This window comes from Carassius auratus, chromosome 27 (genome assembly GCF_003368295.1).
Source record: "Carassius auratus strain Wakin chromosome 27, ASM336829v1, whole genome shotgun sequence".
Lineage (NCBI taxonomy): Eukaryota > Metazoa > Chordata > Actinopteri > Cypriniformes > Cyprinidae > Carassius > Carassius auratus.
This window is the reverse complement of record NC_039269.1, coordinates 14530003-14553979: the sequence shown is the minus strand read 5'-3', so window position 1 is coordinate 14553979 and position 23977 is coordinate 14530003. Positions and strand designations below refer to the sequence as shown.

The window sequence follows — 23977 nt, the reverse complement described above, 5'->3', positions numbered from 1 at the left end:
GGAAGTAATTTCACACTGCACTTTCATGTGGTGTTTCAAGTTGCTTGCTAATTTATGGCCAAATATCTGCTTCAAAACAAGTTTCAAATGTTTTTTGTATCATCGCTCATGGAGCTTTACAAATATATATATATATATATATATATATATATATATATATATATATAATTTTATTTTATTTGATAATTCATACTTATTCTTTTTTAGGAAATAAGTATTATGATCATTACAATTTTAGATACAGTTATAGTAATACAATTATGTTTAACAGGTTTCATAACAAAAACATCATCATAAACTTCACAATCAGTAATTTTTTTTTTATCATCATGTAGAGGCTTGCGCTGTGAAAAGCACATAGTTGTGTTGCACTGACCCCTGCCGGATAATGGATAACCTGCTTTCGATAAAAGTTGATAGAAAGATTCGTAAAACCGTCTGTAGCCTATGGAGTATGGAGGAGCAAACCTGCAGAATGTATAAATAGATCAATAAATAATTAAACATATGTAATAAAATAGGAAAACAAAGAAATGACTTGATACAAAAATATAATTAGTTTGTAATCAAATTTAATCCGGAATTATTATTTTAATGACTTTTTTTCCTTTATGTATTATTTGGGTCATTATTCAGTTGGGCCGGCAAATGAGAGGCAGAATTTGTAAAAACGCTTGTTTTTTTTTTCTAATAAAATATATTGCTATGCATTTCTAATTAGTTTAATATGATATATCAATTAAAATGAAAGCTTAAGAACATTTTGATTTTCAAACAGCCACTTATGTCTATGTCATTTTAAAGTAACTCCACAGACTTTATATTTCAAGTTACTATAGGCCCTGTGGTGTAGAGCTGAAGATCTTAATTTCTATCATTTTACGCGGGCTCGGGCCGGGCTCGGGCTTGCGCTCCGGTTTGCGAGGTAAACGAGCGGTCATGTGATGTGTTTCGATTAGCGCGAGAAAGATGCGAAAATGAATGCTGAGCAGGTGTAACGGAGGCTTGCCTCTGGTGATTACGTTTTGGTTACACCAGCAACTAAAGCAAAGTCTGAGGTGTGGAAAAGTTTTGACCATGTTTATAATGAGAATAATGAGTGAATAATGACGCACCATCAGTGAGCGCAGGAGCGCGCTGAAGACCTCTACAGTGGATTCAATAATTTTCCTCCACATAAACATGTAGACCTAGCCTAATCTCTGTGAGTAAAGGTTTTTCAAATGATAACTACATATTCATTGAGTCTTAAATGCATAATGTTGACAGAGTGTTTACGCTAATGTTGGCATTATTCTTTTATTAAATAAAGCAAATCCGGAGGAGCCTTTATCTTAATTTCGTTATTGCCAAATACCCATCTTAATTTAAAATTTATCTTAATTTAATTTTTTTTAAATGACTCGTTTTTATTGGTGCGTTGGTCTATTTATAGGTTAAATGAGCCTATGTCTAGAATGCTGAGATGTTACGATGTCACAGAGGACTTATTTTATTTCTTTATTCCAGCTTCCAAGTGGTCTAGTCTATGTTAGGTATGAGTAAATTATGTTAAAACATGAATAAATTGCTCATTGTTGGCAAAAGGCGAAAGAGCTGTGTGCGTGCGTGCGCACATTTGAATAATGTCGGGCTGTAAACGGGTTCGGGCTTTAAAAAAGCTGTCAATCAAAATGTACTTGTCGGGCTCGGGCCGAAACCTGTCGGGCTCGGGTCCTGTCGGGCCTAACTTTTAAGGCCCGATTACAGCTCTACTGTGGTGTTACCAGAAAAGACAGTAACACCACAGACAAATCAGCCTAAATCCAGACTTTTCTAAAATAGAGACTGCCATCATGATGTTTTCAAGATCAGAGGACATTTTGGAAAATTAATAAGTATGTATTTACGAAAATTTTGATTAAAAAGTTATCAACATGACACCACAGACACTAATAAAGTGTGACACATTCAGTTGTCAGACATTGCTAACTTTAAGAAAACTAATAAGAAAGAATGTACTCACCATGCACCCCTCAGATCAACCAACACCTGCAGTGTGACCTTTACACACAAGTAGTAGTCTAAATAGATTTCCCTTTTCTTAAATATAACAATATATATATATATAACAATATATATATATAACAATATATATATATATATATATATATATATATATATATATATATATATATATATATATATATATATATATATATATATATATATTTAAACAATTTAATATAATTATACATATTAAAAAAAAAACTATATTCACATTATAACCACTTTAGTTGCATTAAAAATGATGTTGCAATTACATTCCATGATACATGAATATTTTGTTACAAACGCAGTCTCCCAAACTCAATTTAATATGTATTTTAAAACAAAAAATAAATATTAATAGTGCACAAATTGTGTTAACCCTACAGAATACAAACATGCAAACTTTTTTTTAAATAATTTATTGGTATTTACAGTTTATTTCAACTGTAGTAACGTAGAGGGACTCCACTTGCCACCGCAGTTGAGGAATGACCCATTTTCAATATTTATTTTGACATTATTTTATCATTTTGTAACTTATTTACATTTTTTATATTTCTGCAGGTTTGGTCCTCCTTATGTTTGTACCAGGTTACGATGAGGGCTGTCTTATTATAATATTTATGAGTCTATGAGGCAGCACGCGATTGGCTGCTGGCTGGGTCAGAGTTCACGTCCGCGTTAGCGCTGACGTTGTCCAAAGGAGGAAAATGGCGATGGGTTGCTTAATGAGGGACATCGCGACTCCTGCAACATTAACCTGCAAAAGACGGCGTGGTACAATGGTTCCCACATTGTCTGGTGGATTCAGCCGAAGCGCTCTGCTGGTTTTATCCGTGGCGTTAATGTTGCAGGCAGTTTTAGGAGACGGAAAGACGCTCGTTCTCCTGGACAATCCCAACATCAGAGACACTCATTCAATCTTCTTCCGCAGTTTAGCAGGTGAGCGTGATCTGATATTTACCTATTTTAAACACTCCAAAATATTACATTAGCACCTGAAAACATGGTTAGCATGTTCGCTTAAATGCTATATGAGTAGAAGAAGCTTTGTGAGCCTATGAGAATCTGATTGAATAGTTGCACCAATATACGTTACCTGTAACGTTACAGACCATGAAAGGTATTGCACGTTTTTTTAAATTTTATTATTTAACCCACAACTACATTCTTGTTCTCAGATCGTGGGTTTGACCTTACTTTTAAGACTGTTGATGATCCTGGTCTCTCTTTGATCAAGTATGGCCAGTTCCTCTACGACCATCTCATAATATTTTCGCCATCAGTGGAAGGTGAGTCCTGTTATAGTGAACCTAGATTTCATGTCAATCTGCCATTTTTATGTTTGTATATCCATGTTTGCATGTTTCCAACGGAACAGATTTTGGGGGCAGCATCAATGTAGAGACCATTACAGCCTTCATCGACGGTGGAGGAAATGTTCTGGTTGCTGCCAGCTCTGATATTGGTGAGTGCTGTATTGGTTTTGCATAAGTGCTCACTTATTGGCCTGTTGACATCAGTAATCTTTTTAACACCGTGTCTTTGACTCTGACAGGTGACCCTCTGAGAGAGCTAGGCAGTGAATGTGGGATTGAATTTGATGAGGAGAAAACTGCTGTCATTGACCACCATAACTATGACGTTTCTGATCCTGGCGAGGTCAGTAATGGATGGAGGAAAAAATTCAGCTTAGAGCAATTTTTGAAATGAAAAATTCAATATTCAAAGTCAACAACGAATTGGTTCCTGTTTTTACTTAATTTTACAATGTAACACACATATCAACAAATCCTCTCTTACATATTGTTATGTGGAAGAGAAGTTGATCATTGTAAGAAAAGGCAGGACTTAAATTTGACCATCTGTTTGTATTAAAAATCATGAGCTCAAATATACTAAACTTTAATTTAAAAAATGAACCATTTCCTTGATTTAATTGCTTGGTAATATGTCTTTGAAATCCTGAAATATAATAATTTACATTCCCTCTAAAATTACTTTCCTTTTTGGCTGTTGTCACCTAGACTCTTTGACTTTGTTAACCCTTGAAAAATTCTACACTGAAGGCTACCTGCAACTGTTTTGTTCCCAACATTCTTCAAAATATCTTCATTGTGTTTCACAGAAGAAAGACTCATTTTTAGCTGAACTTTCCCTTTAATGTAAAGAAGATTCAAGAAAGAATAGCCAAATTAAGCCAATAACAGTAAATGAACTTTACTTCGTGAATTCAAATGAATTGCCATTTCATGATGTCATATTGTGTGTTTTACATTCTAAAACATACTTTTAAAACAAAATTCTTTGTTCGTCATAATTTCAATTCATCAAATCATTGTTTGAAGTTTGTTCATGGGTAATTTTATTTTACAGCACACTCTGATTGTTGCAGATCCAGAGAATCTTCTTAAAGCCCCAACTATAGTTGGCAAGCCCACTGATAAACCAGTCCTGTTCAAAGGTGTTGGGTAAGTGGTCTTGATAGCCTGGTCTGTCATCATCTTATTCTGAAATTTTAACTGTTAAAGTTATGAGTTGCCTTTCTTTTTTCAGCATGGTGGCTGATCCAGATAACTCTCTGGTGCTGGACATACTGACAGGATCCTCCACCTCTTACTCCTACTTCCCTGATCGCCCCATCACACAGGTAAATATTTCAGAGCTTTCAATGTTCTTTTTGTTGTTGTTAAATCCATTTGCATTCACCTCAATCTCTTTTTTTTGCTCTTCAGTATCCTCATGCAGTTGGAAAGAACACCCTCCTGATCGCCGGTCTGCAGGCAAGGAACAATGCACGTGTGGTTTTCAGCGGGTCACTGCAATTCTTCAGTGATGCTTTCTTCAACTCCCCTGTGCAGAAGGCCACCCCCGGTTCAATGAGGTCTGTTAATATATATTCATATTCATATTATTATTATTACTATTATTATTATTATATATCAGAGATGTTCACAAGTCTTTAACATGAAGAGTTTGAAGTGTTTGTCTCTGGAGTTTGAGTCAGGTCTCGAGTCTTTGGAGTGAGTTCTCTTATGTTTTATTAACTGTGAAGTTCAGTCCGTTAACAGAATGAACGGTGGCATGATGAAAAATATATTTCTAGATTTGTTTAGAGGTTGTTTGATGCATGATGTGTATATTTTTAGGTATGAACAGACTGGTAACCAGGAGCTGGCTGAGGCCCTGTCCCGCTGGGTGTTTAAGGAGGCTGGTGTTCTTAGGGTTGGGGCTGTTACCCATCATCCAGTTGGAGAGAGCACCCCCCCTGCTGCCTACACCATTACTGACCTTGTGGTGAGGCATGCCATATACTTATATAGGCATTATATATAATTTAACAGTTAACACATGGTTTGTGACTGAGAAACAGGCAAATTCTGAAGAATTGACATTCACTTTGAAAGAAGCATGGCATGCTCTGAGAAGCAAAGCAGTTTGGCTTACTGCTGCTGCTTGGATTGTCCTTACAGGACTACAGCATCGTGATTGAGATGTTGTCTGGTGGAAAGTGGGTGCCTTTTGATGGAGATGACATTCAGCTGGAGTTTGTCAGAATTGATGCATTTGTTAGGACCTACCTCAAGAAAAATGGTATGTTGTTATCATTATAATCAGCATTATTTCATGCATGCAGATTACTGTTCAAAAGTTTAGGGTCACTGAAGAGTAATGGAGTTAAAAAAAACTCTATAATAGTAGTGTTTGTTAATGATGTATGCCATTAAAATCATGACTGCTGGTTGTTTAGGTGGAAAATACAGTGTACAGTTTAAGCTTCCAGATGTATATGGAGTTTTTCAGTTCAAAGTTGACTACAACAGACTTGGCTACACACACCTGTACTCCTCAACCCAGGTAAAATTCAAAATTCATTGTAAAACTTGCTCCTGCTCCAACATTTCCTTGATATTAACTGATTCTTTTGTTATTCCACAGGTTTCTGTCCGCCCCTTGCAGCATACCCAGTATGAGCGCTTCATCCCCTCTGCCTTTCCATATTATGCCAGTGCCTTCTCTATGATGGCAGGACTCTTTGTTTTCAGTATCGTTTTTCTACATATGAGAGAAAAAGAGAAGTCTGATTAAAATGAGTATCAGTGAAGAGGAGTACTAGAAAATGTAAGAATAAATAAATAAATAAAAGCTGATGGGCTTTGGACCTCTGGCAGTCATTATAATTGGAGATCTGAAATGTTGGTATGGGCTTGTTTTGGTGAGTGCCATTACAACTAAAAGCAATGATGAAGGGGGGTTGGGTAGTCTAACGAAAGATATGTTTTTGTTTTCCGGTTTGCCATTTGTTAATTTAAAGTGATTTGGGGCACACTTCATGTTTTATTTGACATGGTTTTACGATACAACATGCACTGATGCTTTGGCTCTTGCTATGAGAAGTTTGTTTTGAAAATTACCATTTGTAAAAAGGAATGGATGCTCACAATGTGGTTAAAACACCTGAAGATAGTAAAGTTTTAACATTCCAACACTAAATCTTATGTCCTCAGTTTTTCAGTTTCATCAGATTTCATGATGGGTTTAGCAGTTATGAATATGGTTTATACAGATTTAGAACCTCGTCTCTCAAATGTAAACTACATGGGCAAGTTTATTTTTTGTATTTGTGCATTTTCAGTTACTGAATTCATAGGATAGAATGTGTGACAATAGAGTCGGCGCAATCGAGTCACACACACAATATATACGAACACCCTGTTTAATTCCATGGTTTTCCATATCAGGACATAAAAAAAGAAATCATATGGTCCTTGGCAGGTCTTAAAATTATGAAATAATATCTCAGTTGAATAAAGACACATGACATCACATGCCATATGTCTGGTCTTTTTCTAATTGTACTGTCACAATCTTTATTATTAAACATGTTAACTGAGGCCTGTTTTCTGTGGTGTAGTTATTGGGTTATCTACAATTTCTATTGTATTTACTGGTCTGACCATGGGGTGAATTTCCTGGGATGTCAACTCCTGGGAATGTCATTGTGTATCTTGAATGTCTTCCACTTCTGAATAATCTTCCTCACTTTGGAATGATAGACTTCAGTTTGTTTGAAAATGGCCCTTCCCAGATTGATGGCAGAATCAATTGCTTTTGTAAGATCATTGCTGATGTCTTTCCTTTTTTTAGCCTTGTGTTAACTCGCACCTGAAGGCTCCAGACCAGCAAACTGCCAAAACTTCTGCTTTAACGGGGTGCTCACACTTGCTGATGATCAGTTGATCAAAGGTATTTGATTAGCAGTGCCTTACTGTTACTTACCCACTGCATTCCCATTTTAACAGTCCAGTTTGTCACACATGCTTTATCCACTATGGCCTTGTTTATGTTTAATAAATAATGACAGTGTGTAATATGTCATGTGTTGTTGTTCATCTGAGGTTTAATTGTTCATTTTTTAAAGACCTCCCAAGGACCAGATGGTTTTTCATGTCCTGATACGGAAAACATAGTAAGATAGTACATAAGATAGTAGTGCTAAATCATTTTAGAAATTACGTTTATACACTACAGTTCAAAATTTTGGGGTCAGTAACATGTGTATATATATATATATATATTTTACTTTTATCTTACTGATCCCAAAAGTCTAAACCGAAGTGCACCTTTTTTCCTATTGTATACAGTGTACATTTAGGACATCAAGCCCACCTTCAATTTTTTTTTGCGAGAGCAGTTTTTTTTGTGTGTGATCCAAATGGTTTGCTTTATGACAGACAAGGACTGAAAAAAAAAATCTGGATAATCCTGCCTTGTGTTTATAACAGACCGATTTCTTGAAGGCCAACTGCTAAATGTAAATTAATTAAAAAAATTAATTGCATCTCTCTCAAATTTTTTACATTTATTATTTTAATACTTTAACACAATAGACAACGTTAAACACCATTATATATATATATATATATATATATATATATATATATATATATATATATATATATATATATATATATATATATATATATAATGTTTATGGGTTTCGTTCAAAACAAAGTCAGAGCACGTGCTCGACGACTGACGTAGAATGAAACCGATAAGTAGGCCTTATGTAGCGACTTGTGTTTTTAAAACAAACTACTGTTCCAAAAGTACAGTTTGAGGTATGATTGTGTATAGAACAGAACTTGAGTCTCCTCGAGTAATGTTAACCACAGAGCATATGGCGGAAACCCATTGCGAATACAGGGTTGGCCTACAAATTGACGTCATCACTGAACAGCTCGTGGCCTGTGTGTACACAAGTCGGGAGCGCGTCAGCTGACATCCGCGGCGAGAGCAGCCAGACATGGATCAACTCAAAGTCAAAGACAGGATCCTCGAAAACATCTCTCTCTCTGTCAAGAAGGTAAAAAAAATTTATATACACGCAGTAAGGATAAATATAGACCTTTTCTAGTTTATAATTTCAAGGATAGTTTGAGGTTTCGTTGTTTACGCTATCAAAATAGTTGGGCCTCCCCCCTCCTGCTGTCTTTTGAAGACAAACGCCTTGACATCTTATGAAATAACATCCAGTGTTTCCTTATAAGTCAAGATTTAATAAATATCAGGCTAGACAGAGAGCTGTCAGTGCACTACATTGAGTAATTCTAGGTTATATTGTGTACTTTTAGAGTAACGTTAGATAATATCTGTTTATCAATAAAATAATATGAGTCACTTTAGACATACGTCAAGTAAACACCGTTTATTGCATCATGGACACGTCTGACAGTGATACGATGCCCCTGTGAACAAGTCCTGTTATCAAATGAGATGCTATTATTAGGGCAAACCGAGCTTGATACTTATTTTATGGGGACATCCTGCATTTGTCTGGACTGTTTTTTTTCTGCAGTAACTTACTTTGCTGATTGCAACATCAGAATATTTGTTCTTTCTTTTTTTCTTGTTCTGTCTTTGGCTGCTGTGTTATTTTGACTATTAGCTGCTTGCACACCCTGAAATCGTCTGATTTAGTCATTCAGAATTTAGTCTGTCAGGAGCTTGGCATTAGTTAGTTCTCAGGGTTTTATGATGGACTTGACCACCAAGAAGCTCTGCTTTCATCATCGAATCACAGAACTGTGAATTCTGAGAATGCATTTCTCATCAGAGATTGTTTATCTAGAATGAAAAAGATTGCTTGGAATGTCGTGGCTGTGCACATGCCAGAAATTTACCAGATATTCTTCTTTCACACTGAAGTGATTTTTTTTTTTTTTTTTTTTTTTTTTACCAATTAATCCACAGTTGCAGAGTTACTTTGCCGCCTGTGAGGACGAGACGCCGGCAATCAGGAATCACGACCGGGTTCTTCAGCGGTTGTGTGAACACCTGGATCATGCTCTGCTTTATGGGTTCGACCAATTGCACCAGAGTTTTTTTAAAACCGAAACCCTTTTAGTGTAGACATTTGTAGGCTCACTGAACTTCTCTTTTCTCTACATCTCGAAGGCTGCAGGACATCTCATCGGGTTACTGGGTACTCGTATTACACTTCTCACGACGAGAGGCTGTCCAACAGATAGATGAGCTCCAGCACATAGCTACCAATCTTGGCCGAAGTAAGATCAAACCTTTACCACCTATGATGACTTGTTGATCTGCTTTTAGTATCATTCAAAAGTTTGGGGACGGTAAGATATTTAAGTAAATATATTTATAATGTTACAGAAATTTCCATTTGAAAAGTGCTGTTCTTTTGAACTTTCCATTTATCAAAGAATCCTGATTTTTTTTTTTTCAAATAATAACAATAACAAAAAAAATAACAAATATTAAGAAGCACAACTGTTTTCAGTGTTGATAATAACAAATCAGCATATTAGAAGATTTTTTTTAACGGTCATGTGACACTGAAGACTGAAGTAATGGCAGCTGATGAAAATTCAGCCTTGTCATTATAAAGTAATGAAATAGAAAGCTTTTATTTTAAATTATAATTATTTCACAATGTGACTGTTTTTACTCTTGTCTAAATGGTGACCAGAAGAGACCTCTTTCAAAACTTTAAAAAATCTTACCAACCCCAAACATTTAAAATGTAAATATAATGTATTTGCAGGTATTTTCAGATGTTGAATATTGTGGCGCTGTGTGGACTTTGTTTCATGTAGTTAACTATGTTCTGAATGCTATGTTGTTGTTCCACAGGTCGTGCCTGGCTTTACTTGGCACTCAGTGAAAGTTCTTTAGAAAGCTACCTCCGACTTTTTCAAGAGAATCAAGGACTGCTCCAGAAATATTATTACAAGTGAGTGACTTTGAAATAATATTATTGTCCCTCTGTGGTTTCAGACCACAAATGAAAGCTGATTTTTGTGATGTGTGAACACTGCTTCCTCCTTTACAGAAATGCACTGGTTTGCAGTCATGACCATCTCACTCTGTTTCTTACGCTTGTCTCTGGGCTGGAGTTCATTCACTTTGACCTCGAATTGGTATGACTCTTCATTGATTTCTCCTGTCTAGAATTTGACGGGCTTTTCCACCGTATGTCCTAGACCTGATGTGTCTCATACAGTTTATTGCTATATAAACAACTGACTTCTCTGTACAAGCTGTAGAAAGTATATCATTAAGGTGCTCTGACTGGTCAAAAAGTTTTGTTTTAGTCAATCTTGCCTTCAGTAGCCCTGCAATGTGACAAATTATTTTAAAAATATTTAGAAATAAGTATGAATATCCCATGTTGCCTCTCAATGTAAGTCGTATAATAATGGTAAAATAACTAGCAAAACTATTTAAAATAGTTTTAGATGAAGTATTGAATGCCATTTACAATTACTAAACATATTTATATGAACTACTCACTTATAATATCAAAATACTGCTCTTCCATTACTACATTTTATACTGTTCTATATCTTCCATGACTGAAGATTTCAATATTTTCACTGCTTAATTCTTAATTTTTTAATTGGTGACAGGATGTGCCATATCTGGATGTTGCTCCTTACATGCCAGAATACTACAAACCCCAGAATCTGTTGGATTTTGAGGAGAGGTTGCCAAGCTCGGATAGCCTGTCTCTGCACTCTTTCACGTCACTCACCTCTACTAACCTTGAGTGGGACGACAGCGCTATTGCCCCATCCAGTGAAGGTGAGCTGCTCGGCTTCAATTCACCATTTAGTTTTCTCCATCTCTCTCTGTCTCTTACTATTCCAACTTCTGTCTTATTTTCACTCTTTTGGATATTATTGTTCACTTTTAATCTTTTATTTTACAAGTTGGAATATTTAACTTGATGTAATTGATTATTCTGTAATCTTTGTTAAAGGGATACTCCACCCCAATATGAAAATGTTGTCATTAATCACTTACCCCCATGTCGAACACAATTTAAGATATTTTAGATGAAAACCGGGAGGCTTGTTGTGACTGTTATTGACTGCCAAGTAAATTACACTGTCAAGGTCCAGAAAAGTATGAAACACATATTATGAATAGTCCATCTACCATCAGTGGTTAAACTGTAATGTTATGAAGTGACGAGAATACTTTTTGTACGCGAAGAAAACAAAATTACCTTATCGCCATTTTGGAGAATATGAGCCAAACGCAAGCAGTGTACACTATTCTGTGTCAGCCACGGTGCACGGATCCATGGTTCAAATCAAAGCGAAAATACACTTGAACAATGTATCTTTGTGCCTGGCTGACACAGAAGAGCGTACACTGCTTGCGTTCAGCTCATATTCTCCAAAATTGCTCAACAGCGATGTGGAGAGTTACTGGAGACAAATTGTTGAATAGAGTCATTTCTTTTTTTCACGTACAAAAAGTAATGTTGTCGCTTATCGTTATGGTTGAACCACTGATAGCAGATGGACTATTCTGATGATGCCTTTCATATTTTTCTGTATCTTGACAGTGTAATTTACTTTGAAGTAAATGGGACAGTCAGAAGCCTCCCAGTTTTCATCCAAAATATCTTAAATTGTGTTCCGAAGACAACATTTTCATTTTGGGGTGGAGTATCCCTTTAAAGATTGTTTATCTAAGAGATGAGGACACTGAGTGTTCAGTAATCTCAGTGACCCTTCATGATCACACATTCATGCTTTCATTTCATTCAGTGACACATTTCACAGCTTTTAGTTCCTCAAATGCCAAGTTTCGCATTCACTTTATATCTCTTTTAGTTTCTGTTGTTCTTTCATACACTTCATAATTTTTCCTGCCTATTGATGAGTCTTATTTCTCCTTTTTTTAGATTATGATTTTGGTGACATCTTCCCTGTGTTGCAGTCATTGCCAAGTGCAGACTGGGAAGGTGGGACATGGTTAATTTCCCCCCTCCCCAATCTAACATTCGCAAACCCAACCAGTCCATCGGTACAAACCTACTAACCTGCATTGCATGGTCTTTTCACTCTGTGCTTGTTTGTTTAATGCACAGAAGCTGTTATGGGCTGTGTGCTTTTGGTGATTTCATTGATGGGTTACTGGTGACCATGTTCTGTATTAGACTAAACAGAACCAAACCCTTTTCTGATGGATGATACTAAAACATACACAGTGTCTGATGCAGATGGAACTTGATGTTTATTGTCAGATTGTGTTTTCTGCTTTTGCACCTGTGGCAGTGTGTGGCAGCTGGTTTGCATGTTAGCTGCTTCCAAAGCTTTATATTCTGTGGCAGATATTCTTAAGTTATTGTAATTTATTGATTATGAAATGCTGACCATAATAATCAAATAGGAGTCTTTTATATATATAGACATATTTTTTGTTGCTTGAATGATATAAAATTATTCTTTGTAGATCTGACAAAAGTTATGTTTTAACTTTTGAGTTTAGTGTTATTTAATTCAGATACAACACTTACAGTACTTAATGAAGAAGTTATTATCTAATTATGGTTCATTTTCTTTCTAAAAAATGATGCAAGATCACATTCTTCTGTCATCAATACTACAGTTTTGTCACTATACTGCTTAATAATTTTGGGTCACTAATATTTGTTTAAAAGGAATGAACACTTTTATTCAGCAATAATGTATTAAATTGATTAATAGTGTAACAAAAGGTTCTAATTCAATTTAATGCTGATGCTTTGAACTTCATCAAAGAATATGTAAATAAAAAAATGGATTTCCCTGTTTGTGATTATTTGTCAGAATTTCAGATACATAAAATAATGATTTGGAAATAGCTAGAAGGCTAAGTTTGTGTTGCAAAACAGCTTATGTGTGTTGTATGTCTCTGTGCATTTGTCATGATTCAGTCTCAGCCTAATACTACTACAATGAGCTCCTAATACCTGCATGTCCCTTGTGTTTTCCCGTCTTGTTCTTGTTTTCTGACAGAAGGAGAATTGACTGATCCAGTCAGTGGGCCCCGCTCCTCAGGATTGGACCCTCAGACTGTCGTCAGCGACTGCGTTGTATTGAGGGCCTCTGCATGCACCATCAGAGCCACATCTCTGTCGCGAAGCCCTACAATTCAGCACAATCCCTTCAATGAGGACTCAGGCACTAACACTTCCGCTGACGTCACCCCAGTGCACATGGCTAGCCGGCATGATTCAAAAACAGGAGAAGATGCTGAGATCACCAACACTGAGCTGGAAGTCATCAGGTGTGTCTTGAGTATTAGGTCTTATGGTCTAGGGTTGTAGTAGCATATCAGTCACACATTATTAGTTGGTATGGGGAAGTGTATAATTTGTGTGTGTGTTACCATACTTCCCTTTCCGTTTATATTTCAACTTCTTAAAGACTAGATGCTGGCATTTAAAAAAAAAAAGCCAGTTTGAAGCTCAACCAGTGGTGTGAGCTTGTCTAAACCAATTAAATCTGTAATACTTGGAAAAAGAGATCTGTTAGCATTCCCTTTTATCTTTATGGCAGTTACATGAATAGCACATCCTGGAGGAAGTCTAGATTATGGTTTAAATGGCTCTCTAAGACAAACAGTCAAGGGCAAAACATTTTTACATTGCGGAACATGTAATAAAATATATTTACAATTTTGTATGTTGCTTGAAAAATTTATTTTATCAGAATAAAAGGATATTTTTGAATGACCATCAATGGAAAAATAATTTTGCAATACTATTTGGTCCCTCTAGTCCCTCTATGACCAACATAACCTTCCAGCTCCACTTAAATATAATGTTCTTGTATATTATTTCACAATGACATACTGCTACATAGTTTTAACATTAGGTATATTAATGTATTTTTCTGTTTGGTTTTCCTTTGTTGTGCTACAGAATGGCAAGGCGCAGAAGACATTGTAAGAAACGACGGGGAAGAGGGTTGACAGACTCTATGAGCAGTGAGCAGAATGCCACCTCTCCAGACACTGAGAAATGCCTTCAGGTTGTAGTTGAGAGAGACATTGTATTAGACGATGTTAATATGGACAGTCGGGCTCCTCTGGAGGGGCCAAATGGTCCTGTCTCAGAGTCTATGAGGAATGGGAGACAAAAAGGAGATGATGAAGATCCGGAGGCAGGGCTGAGGCTCCCTGAAATGACGGACACTTCTATGGACAGTGTGGGCGAACCCCTCCGTGATGTCATGGACAGGCTGAATGGTTCTTTGCATGGGGAAAGCTGGCAGCGAAGTGAAGGTGAGGAGGAAGAGAATGGAACTTGCACTAATCACGATGGACTCCCTCATCAGCGGCCCTTTCGAGAGGACTCAGGTGGTGAACCTTCAGACCCAAGACATAGCTTCCTTCAGGCCCCCCTGCCACCCGCGGACTTCTACTGCTTTACCTCCCAGAGTCCAGACCCTGCTGCCTGGTGTGGTGGGTGCAATGACTCTGCAGGGAATGGCGAGTCGCAGGATGTTCCTGTTGGCGATGAAGATGAGGGAAAAGCAGAATCACCAGCTGCAGGGCAGGATCCCTCCATCCCCGTAGAAATGTCAGCTGAGGAGGAACGGAATAAAGAAGAAAAGCAGGAGGAGGATAAAGACCACACAATACAGAGCTCTCATGCTGCAGAGTTTAAGTGAGACTGTAAACGGATTGAAATCAGTGACCAGCTTGGTTTGGAATAGCTTTATTGACACTATATGTGAGTTATTAAGAGGTTTACGTATTTGTTTTTTTGTTGTACAGGGTGGATAACAATCACCTTCTGCTACTCGTGATTCATGTTTTCAGGGAGAATGAAGAACAGCTCTTTAAGGTGATACTGTGCTTGATTTAACAGCACTGAATGGATAACTTTGTATTTGTGGCTTTAAATTGTGTCCATGCTGCAGGCTACCCATTTACTCATTTCACCCTTTTATCGTACCATTTTGTGAAACAATCACTCAAACCACATTCATTGGTGATCAGAAGTGACCACATCGCTTATGTTTACATTTTTTCTCAGAATTCTTTGATGAATAGAAAGGTTAAATGTTTATTTATTTATTTATTGATTTGATATAGAGACATTTTGTAATGTTATCAATGAATGTAATGCATCCTACCAAAAAAGTAAAAAAAAATAACATGTACAGGCTCCAGCTCCAGGAATGAGGTTGGGGACCCCTGTTGTAAACGAGTGTTACCTATTGATTGGTCTGCATTTTTTCATTTAATTTCAGATGGTGAGGATGAGCACAGGCCACATGGAAGGAGATTTGCAGCCTCTGTTTCTGCTGTTGACGGACTGCTACATTTACCTCTTACGAAAAGGTCAGCAAACCTTCATTGGAAGAGCAGGACATTGCTATATGTCTACAAAAGCACATGTTTGCAGTTGTTGTTGTGTCCCATTGGTTTTCAGGGGCAGCAGAGAAGCCTTATACTGTTGAGGAGGCGGTATCTTATAATGAGCTGGACTACATCTCTGTGAGTAAACGACCTGAATCCTAAATGATCAGTTTGACTTGCTGCAGAGAGATAAGAGCCTTTGTTTGTGCCTTAGGTGGGACTCCACCAGCAGACGATCACTTTAGTGTGCACTAACAGAAGACGGCAGTTCCTTTTAGACACAGCTGACTCATCTCTGACTGTGTAAGTTTTCAAAATCAAAGGGCATCCCCATGAAGTTGATTAGTAGACGTCTTTGAAGAGGATCTGTTCATGTTCTCTCCTCAGCTGGTTCCTGACTGTGCTGAAAGCGGCCTTGGAAAATGGCTGTAGGGAGCTTCCCTACCCCTCTGTTCTCACTGACGCCACCATGGAGAAACTTGCTCTTTCTAAGTTTGTATGCCAAGAGACTCCCTGTGAGGTAAATGGGGGAGATCTATCACCCTAAATAATTCACAAGAGTCTGGCAGACAGTGGCTCAATTTGATAATCTTAGTTCCTCATGCTGACTCTTTCTATAAATACAATTACAATTAAACCATTTACATTGATTATACAGTTTAGACCAGTGGTTCCAAGAGGGGTGCAGGATGACTTAAAATTATTGAAATTAATAGATTATTATTAATACATTGTTGATACAACAATATAGTTAATACATTAAAAAAATATAAAAGTATAATTAAAATTAATTGTGTACATTTATTTGTTTTTCCCTCTTACTAAGTATTGTTCATTTTTTCCAGTTTTTATTTCCCTGTTTACAAATAAATTAATTCACAACAAGCAGCTTTGTAATAATTATAGCACTTTTTTTTTGGACTAATATCATTTTAAAGTAGTTACAGTGCTTACAGGATAATTATTCTTATACAGTATTAACCCTTTTGTGTATATATTATGTACTAATTATCTCAAAGAGAAAAAAGATAATTTGACATCTCACAATAAACTTTATGAAAAAATATATAAATCTCAAGACCTTTGTTTCTGTTCCACAAACCTGTCTTTGAAACGAGCATTACAAAAGTACTTGGTGCATCGAATAGTTAATTAAACGCACATACTGGGACTTGTCTTATTGACATTGTGCTAACTGTCTGTGTAGTTACCTGAGATGAGTATCCGCCTGTATTCTCTGGTTCACTGGGAGGACCCAATAGATGCAGTGGTGGCTTCACCAACATCTCCATTCAGCTCCAGAGAATCCAGTAGCACTAAAGAGGGGGCACTGTTGTACCGGGCCAGGAGCACTTATTTGGGGAAGGAAGTGTGGAAAAGCTGTTACTTGGTTCTCAGGTACAAAATGGTTTGGTGCTTTAAGCTATTCAACAGTAATTCAGCAAGCTGTTTGGGTGTGCTGAATCTAAATCTGCTGTTCATCTGGCAGCAACGGCATCCTGTATCAGTATGCAGAGAGAACAGATGTTACACCTCTGATGTCTGTGACCATGGGGTAAGCAGTTTACACTCTTAGCAATGTGAAATGAATGTTCTTTTCAATTTAAAAGGTGCCCACTTATAAACATTTGCTGTGTATTTGCATGCGATTGTGTTTGTTATAGGGGAGGGCACTGTGGAGGCTGTAGGCGTTCAAACAGCTCCGAGAAGCCTCATGCTTTTCAAGTGATTCTGACTGAACATCCTCCATTAGTGCTCAGTGCAGAAAACGAACTGGAAATGGCTGAATGGATGCAGCTGATTTGCCAGTCTGTCTCTAAAGGGGTAAGCTGCAATCATACACACATTAACTTTTTTTTTTTTACTGGAAGCATTTCTACATCCATTTTCTTGCAAACAAGATCTCTACAGTTTTTGGGTAGTGTGACTAAACACAGTTTTAAGTTTCAGACTTTCCATTCAAATCTACTGTCTTTTTCGGAGCTTGTGGCGTGTGAGCAAAATGTGGGAGTGTGCATTTTACCACATGACAATGTGTTGTTGTTCCTCATTAGTTTCAGACATGCCAACATTTGCATCTTATGGATGAAATATACTACACAACATTTAAATTCTAAACAAATTTTAAAACGGTCACAAAGTGGCATCATGAGTGCACAGTCATACACTACGTGATTTTCTGTCAAATCTGTCAACTCAAATCTGCAGACTGGCTCTGACTAGTATTGACTCTTCTAGACTGTGGGGCAATAAATTATCTAGAGTTTGCCAGCCTATAGTGGATCCTGTAGATATTTTTTTTTCTTTGTATAGCCTGTCCAGAATTATCAGAATGATTCCCCAGATGTTGACCGCGGTTGTTTATTTTTGTTTCTCAGATTATTCCACATGGAGTAGCTCCTGCACCCTGTATTCCATGTTGCCTTGTACTCACAGACAGGAAGTTGCTCACATGTCACCAGGATTGCCAGACCAGTTTTTTCCGTTCCCTAGGAGGGGCTGATCTGAATGATATCACAGCTGTATGCCTGGAAGAGGATAAAGAATACTGTGTCATTGTAAGAGTTCTTTCGAGTTGTTGTGTGACAGATGTCTCTGTGAACAGATGTTTGCTCTTAATATTTTCACATCTACAAATAAACTCATCAAATTTAGGGTGTTCCCTGGATTCTTTTTTCTTGAAATGTTTGCTTATTATGAATCACAAATGCCGAAGCTTTACTTGGTGGTGTTTTTTTATTTATTTAATTAATTTATTTGTATGTGCACTAATCACCCTTTGTGTCTGCAGGAATTTGCAGAAGATCGTGCTCAGTTTCTCCCACCCTGGGTTTTGTATTTTAGCGGATGTGAGGAGCGAGATCGGCTACTTGGAGAATTGGGTAAAGCATGGGCTGCTGTTTACCAGGTGAAGAAAAAGCTTTTTTCATAGCTAGCAAATCATCACTTCTGAATGGCATCTGTAGTTTCATATTTAACATATTATATATTTGCTGTACTTCAGCTCTACTTTTACATGCAAAAGATGCTTTTGTTGGAAAATATTCCCCCAATGGATTTTTAATAGATCAGTAAAATTGTTTATGTTACAAAAGATTTCTACACCAAAGCACCAAAACTAGAATGATTTTTGAAATATGACATGGCACTTAAATGACTGCTAAGAGACTGCTAAAATTCATCTTTTCCTAAATTACTATTTTGTATTTTAATGTATTTTAAAATATATTTTAAATGTAGTTTAGCAATATTACTCTTTTTGCTGTGTTTTCGATCAAATAAATCCAACCTTGGTGAGCATAAAAAAACATCTCATCAATTTTCTTATTAATATAATTTGTTTGTTTAACAGCATGAATTTCTACATATGTGTGTCCAGGTAAGCCTACCTCGTAAGCCGGTTTCAGACCCATCGGTGCAGAAGAGGTGTAGAGAAGCGCAGGAGCTGATGAAGAGTGCATGGCAGAGGAGTGACAGCCTACACAGAGGTCGATCAGAGAGAGAACCATGGTGCTGATGACCGGTCTATCACTACAGTGAGCCCAGGATTAAATAATACAGCATGGAGGAGTCAGCTCACCAGCAAACCTACTGTTTATGTAGGTACAAACAGTCACTGTGAGCTCTCCAGACCAGAGTCAATATCGAGTAACATGGTCTCATGATATTTATCTACCGGTAATGAGGCCGGACCTTGTTTACACTTGCCATGCACAAATATTTAAGGAATTAAGATTAAGGCTTTGGCTATTAAAAGTGGAAGTCTGCAACAGGCAATCAAAAAAACAAGAGATCTAGCAGTTCTCTTCCATTACATGTGATTATACTATATAGAGTGTAAATGGTAATAACTCAAAATCTTTTTTTTTTTTTTTAATATCCCCTTCTTGTATAAAGTCTTTGGACAGATACTGTACATCATGCTTGTTCTACGTATATAAAGAGGTACAAACTGCTTTGTGAGCACTTGGGAAAGAGAAGTTTAGTTATGTTTACACCATTGGTATTAGCTGGCTAACTATTTGAAAGTATAACGGTTTGCATGGCAGCTTGGCACAGACACTCAAAATACACAGAGAGAAAAAAAAGGGGAATCGGTCCGGCTTTCTTTTAGATATCTTATATCAGTCAGCACTGGTAACAATGATGGTACGGTACCAGCATGTAATCGCTTTTGTTATATTGGACTGAAGTCTTTTGATAGGATCAATCAATAAAATACTGTTATAAGGGTCATACAATTCTATAATATCATTAGTCTAAGATATACTACTTTTATTTATATATATATATATATATATATATATATATATATATATATATATATATATATATGTATATATATATATATAAAATCTAAATAAGATATAGCTCTTGCAGCTATAATAGTTTAGATGTGAAGGTGTTGGTTACAGGAGAATTGCACAAGGATCAGTGTTGCACGTTCATTAAAAAAAAAAGGTTTGAGGGTTTTTTTTATATATTTTTTTATGCCTTTAAAATGATTTTCTGATCATACATAAGCATTCACAAATTTTTCGGTTTTAAGAAAAATGTATTTTTTTTGCAATTGAATGCAGTCAGTCAAGCATTTGTTTAAGGTCAAACTCTCCAAAAGGTGTTATCAGCTGTGTTTTAGCTTAAATATCAAATGCATTCCCTCAAATGTGCAAATGTTCCTCACTCAGTGATGCATTTAGGTATAATATACCATTTCCAATGAGACACTGTAAAGTTGTTTTAAGAATGTAGAGTGGTTTTAAAGAAAGCAGACTTGAGTAAACTGGAGTAATGTGGATCTGACAGACTGTGATGAATGGAAGCAGAATCTCAGGTATGTTGAAGTTTGTTCCAGTCAACAGTGACTTTAAATAATACATTGCTGGACAATGATGGAATACAGTTGTTCGTTAACAATTTAAATGTGGTTTTATTTTTTAATTTTTTTTTAATGAGAGTGACCTACAGTAGTCAGTTATGTTGTTCTAACACGCTGCATGTACATTTTGGAAGATGTTGTCATATATGATAACAAATATAAATAAAATGTTTTTTTTTTTTTGAAAACTTTTGAATAATAACATTTGCATTTGTAATGACACTGACTTTGACTTTGAAAGGGAAAAAACTTGTGGTCATTAACTGTGAATCTTTTTAAAACCGATTATTGTATAGAAGAACAAGAATGTCAGAAATATAAAGATTAATACTAAAATTATACAAACAATCCCAATAGTGGCATTTAAATAGACAATTTAAAACCGGTGTTTAAGGGATAGTTCACCCCAAAATGAAAATTGTCATAATTTACTCATTCCCAAAACAAAAGGAAGATGTTTTGAAGAATGTTAGTAATCAAACAGTGGCTAGCAGCCATTGAACTTCATAGTATTTGTTCTACTATGGAAGTCATTGGCTACCAGCAACTGTTTGGTTACAAATATTCTTCGATAGAAATGATTTTGTGTTAAAAATAAATAAATAAATAAACACTACAGGTTTGGAACAACTTTAGGGTGTGTAAATGATGAAATATGAAAATAGAGAAAAATGCATTCATCAAATTACTACTTTATAGATAAACTAGAAACAATAACACAAAGAAATGGCACCATCTAATGGTATCTGTGACATTACTGGACATAGTTGTTGTTAGCGTTTAATTCAAACTAAAATTGAACAAATGGCATCACCGCTATAGAACTTAAGTCCTCTTGTAGTTGTATAACTTTTAAACTTTTTAAAATATATTTTGTATATATTGGGCCCATATTTCTAGTTATATTCTTTCTTGTCGGGTGGCATTGCTTCTTTTCCTTTTCCTTGCCTCTTTACTCCTGCGGTTCACTTCAGTGAATGGAAGGTACTCAAACCCTCCTCCCTCTCACTTTAACTGCCAAACCCCTTCTCTTAATTTCTCTCCTCTCTGCACTGCTGCAGTAACATCAAAATATCAACGCACCTCAGATATTGGGGGGATGGGATGGGGAACATATCAAGCAGAAAGGATCACATGGTACATACAGAGATTTTGTATTATTTTATATTTTGAGACCGTAAAAAGTCATTTGTGCTCAAAATGTTTGTCTCACAAATGCTCTTGCACTTGAGTAGTGAGGAATATGAGCTATTTGTGGCTCTCAGCCAAGCATGCAGCACGTAAGACTGACCCAGTAGTCTGTAAATACCATTCAAACGGCTAATGGTAGACTTTAAATAGCTGTTAAGTACTAATGATTAGTGAAAGATACAAAATGCAGATAATGGTATTGCAACTAAAGCAATGTAAAGCCTGCAGCAGAATTCTTCTCTGATTCAGCCAATTTGTTTAGGACAATTCCTAACTTTCAGGTGGCATTGCAACATTTTACCTCTTTGCACTGAATATTTTTGAACTTTGATGTTCCATCATTCCAATAGATCATATACTACTTTAGGCCACAAGATTTATGCTCCTTTTGAAACACAAAATTTAGTGCATCTATAGTTGATCTGAGACTGGATTTATGTGCAATTCTAATGCATAAAAAATTAGATCTTCACCTCAAGAGGCTTTTGATTTAAGTGAATTGCCTACCTGTACATGACACTGTGTTAAGTGTTGCATAGTATAATCTTTCTTTAACAGGAAATGGAATATATGCATTCTTGTTGTAAGGTGTTTTTACATGTGTTCCTCGCCGAAGAGAAAAGTATAGGCTCGCAAGCCAGAGGATTTATGGTAAGTAACCCTCTAGAGTGCTGAGGAGACAGTGGGTTGCAATGAATGAGACAGGGAGACAGAGTGCAGAGATGCTGCAGAACCACTTCTGCCCCTGTTTTGTCTCATCCGCTTAAGAGGCACTATGTGCTTTTCCTTTGTCTCCTTTCCGGCAGCTCTTCTTTGGGGGAGGAATGCACTTACACTTTTATCTCAAATTTAATTAATGTGCATGATTTATTGGATTCTGATGTTCTGCAGGAGTGCCTGGACTGGAACGTGGGACTTTGTATATAGATAGAAGCTCTGAATGTGAGTTAAACGACTTAGTCTCTACTAGCTCCACCTCAGCATTTGATTCTAGCTGTCTATCATGCTGAAGAAGAGGAACCCTGAGGTGCTGATGGTTCTGCTGGACCTGGACTACAGTGGTGAGACTCATGGTCCAGACAGTTATGGAAGCCTGCAAAATGGGGGCTTCATCCCTCCTAGATATGTGAGTGTACTGATATGTGTTAAAAAGCATTATGTACTGATGCATACGTTTTGAGATGTGTTTGTTAATCGAAACAAGTTTTAGGTGCTGTGTGTCATCAAAGTCATTGCAGAGCTGTTTGGTTCTGTGCTAAAATTGCTGTCTAATTAGCACATGACTGCTTATTTGTTAAATCCTTAAGGTTTTTACCTGTCACATTTCAATAAAACATACAATATAGTTGTAATTGTTGTCAGATTGTCATTTACAACAGTTAGTTCCAGACCTTGAATTTGATTTGCCAAGCAGCAGTCCTATTCCTGGACTTTTCACTGTTTTGTTGTCTGTGTTTGTGCATTCTAGAAAGACAAGTGACAGCCTTTATTAATGAGTCATTTAATCATTCACTCAACCTATTCCTTCAAAAACACTGATTAATGTCATTATTTTGATTTCATTCTTTTCACGTTACACCACCTGGTTATCGCCAGTGATGTTATTTCCAGTCAGAACACATTTTATACTGAATTGCAGTTTACATATAAGCCAAGATATTTAATGCTGTCCACAAACTACTAGTACTGATTTTTCAAAATAGTTCACCCAAAAATGAAAAATTACTGAAAATGCACTCACACTCAGGTCATCCAAATTTAGATGAGTTTGTTTCCTCATTAGAACTGATTTTGAGTAATTCAGCATTACATTCTCACCAGTGGATCATCTGCAGTGAATGGGTGCCATCAAATGAGTCCAAACTGCTGATTAGAACTGTAAAGTGAAAAGCTTCATGTTTGTAATAAATTAATCTTCAAACAGTTGTTTCCTGGTTAAAATATGAGTCCTCTATCCATAATACTGCTTTCTCCGATGAGAAAGTAATCTCATCTGAATCGGGAGAGAAATATGCACAGATCACTGTTTACAAGCATTATTACAATATTTCTCACTTTTTCACTGGAGGAAGTGTTATGACTTATGGAGCATTTTGACGGCATCCATTCACAGCAGATGATCCATAGGTGAGCAAGAGATGCAATGCTGAATTGCTAATGATCATCATGGTATGTGTTGCTTTAATTAATGTTGTCAAAATAGTT

At 36.5% G+C, this 23977-nt stretch overlaps 2 protein-coding genes across 5 annotated transcripts; both read left to right on the top strand.

The window, feature by feature from the left end:
* Positions 1 to 2692: 2692 nt before the first annotated feature.
* Positions 2693 to 6926, top strand: LOC113045595 (dolichyl-diphosphooligosaccharide--protein glycosyltransferase 48 kDa subunit-like). The gene is made up of 11 exons (XM_026206046.1): positions 2693 to 2973; positions 3213 to 3323; positions 3413 to 3499; positions 3590 to 3693; positions 4408 to 4502; positions 4588 to 4681; positions 4767 to 4915; positions 5181 to 5328; positions 5505 to 5625; positions 5783 to 5889; positions 5971 to 6926. The coding sequence occupies exons 1-11, from the start codon at positions 2742 to 2744 to the stop codon at positions 6118 to 6120; spliced, it is 1398 nt and encodes a 465-aa protein (XP_026061831.1). The 5' UTR covers positions 2693 to 2741; the 3' UTR covers positions 6121 to 6926.
* A 1344-nt stretch (positions 6927 to 8270) lies between these two features.
* LOC113045593 (pleckstrin homology domain-containing family M member 2-like) lies at positions 8271 to 19985 on the top strand. Of its 4 annotated transcripts, none has more exons than XM_026206039.1 (20): positions 8271 to 8398; positions 9286 to 9392; positions 9490 to 9599; positions 10189 to 10288; positions 10388 to 10475; positions 10965 to 11139; positions 12254 to 12313; positions 13353 to 13620; positions 14258 to 15004; positions 15115 to 15184; positions 15594 to 15684; positions 15776 to 15840; positions 15917 to 16005; positions 16090 to 16222; positions 16910 to 17100; positions 17192 to 17257; positions 17367 to 17526; positions 18081 to 18260; positions 18494 to 18610; positions 19082 to 19985. In XM_026206039.1, exons 1-20 carry the CDS (start codon positions 8339 to 8341, stop codon positions 19217 to 19219), a joined length of 3015 nt encoding a protein of 1004 aa, XP_026061824.1. In that variant the 5' UTR covers positions 8271 to 8338; the 3' UTR covers positions 19220 to 19985. The 4 variants fall into 4 exon arrangements, with proteins under 4 accessions (XP_026061824.1, XP_026061823.1, XP_026061826.1 ...); XM_026206038.1 differs by having other exon boundaries at positions 13350 to 13620; XM_026206041.1 differs by lacking the exon at positions 12254 to 12313.
* The last annotated feature ends 3992 nt before the right edge of the window (positions 19986 to 23977 follow it).

What these genes read in the sequence shown, in the direction of transcription:
- LOC113045595 (XM_026206046.1), top strand. Translation starts at nt 2,742, where the DNA reads ATGGCGATGGGTTGCTTAATGAGGGACATCGCGACTCCTGCAACATTA. An exon ending in GTCCTGTTCAAAGGTGTTGG is followed by an intron (nt 4,503 to 4,587) that starts GTAAGTGGTCTT and finishes TTCTTTTTTCAG; the next exon opens with CATGGTGGCTGATCCAGATA. An exon ending in GACCTACCTCAAGAAAAATG is followed by an intron (nt 5,626 to 5,782) that starts GTATGTTGTTAT and finishes CTGGTTGTTTAG; the next exon opens with GTGGAAAATACAGTGTACAG.
- LOC113045593 (XM_026206038.1), top strand. Translation starts at nt 8,339, where the DNA reads ATGGATCAACTCAAAGTCAAAGACAGGATCCTCGAAAACATCTCTCTC. An exon ending in ATGAAGAACAGCTCTTTAAG is followed by an intron (nt 15,185 to 15,593) that starts GTGATACTGTGC and finishes ATTTAATTTCAG; the next exon opens with ATGGTGAGGATGAGCACAGG. An exon ending in ATGAGCTGGACTACATCTCT is followed by an intron (nt 15,841 to 15,916) that starts GTGAGTAAACGA and finishes TTTGTGCCTTAG; the next exon opens with GTGGGACTCCACCAGCAGAC.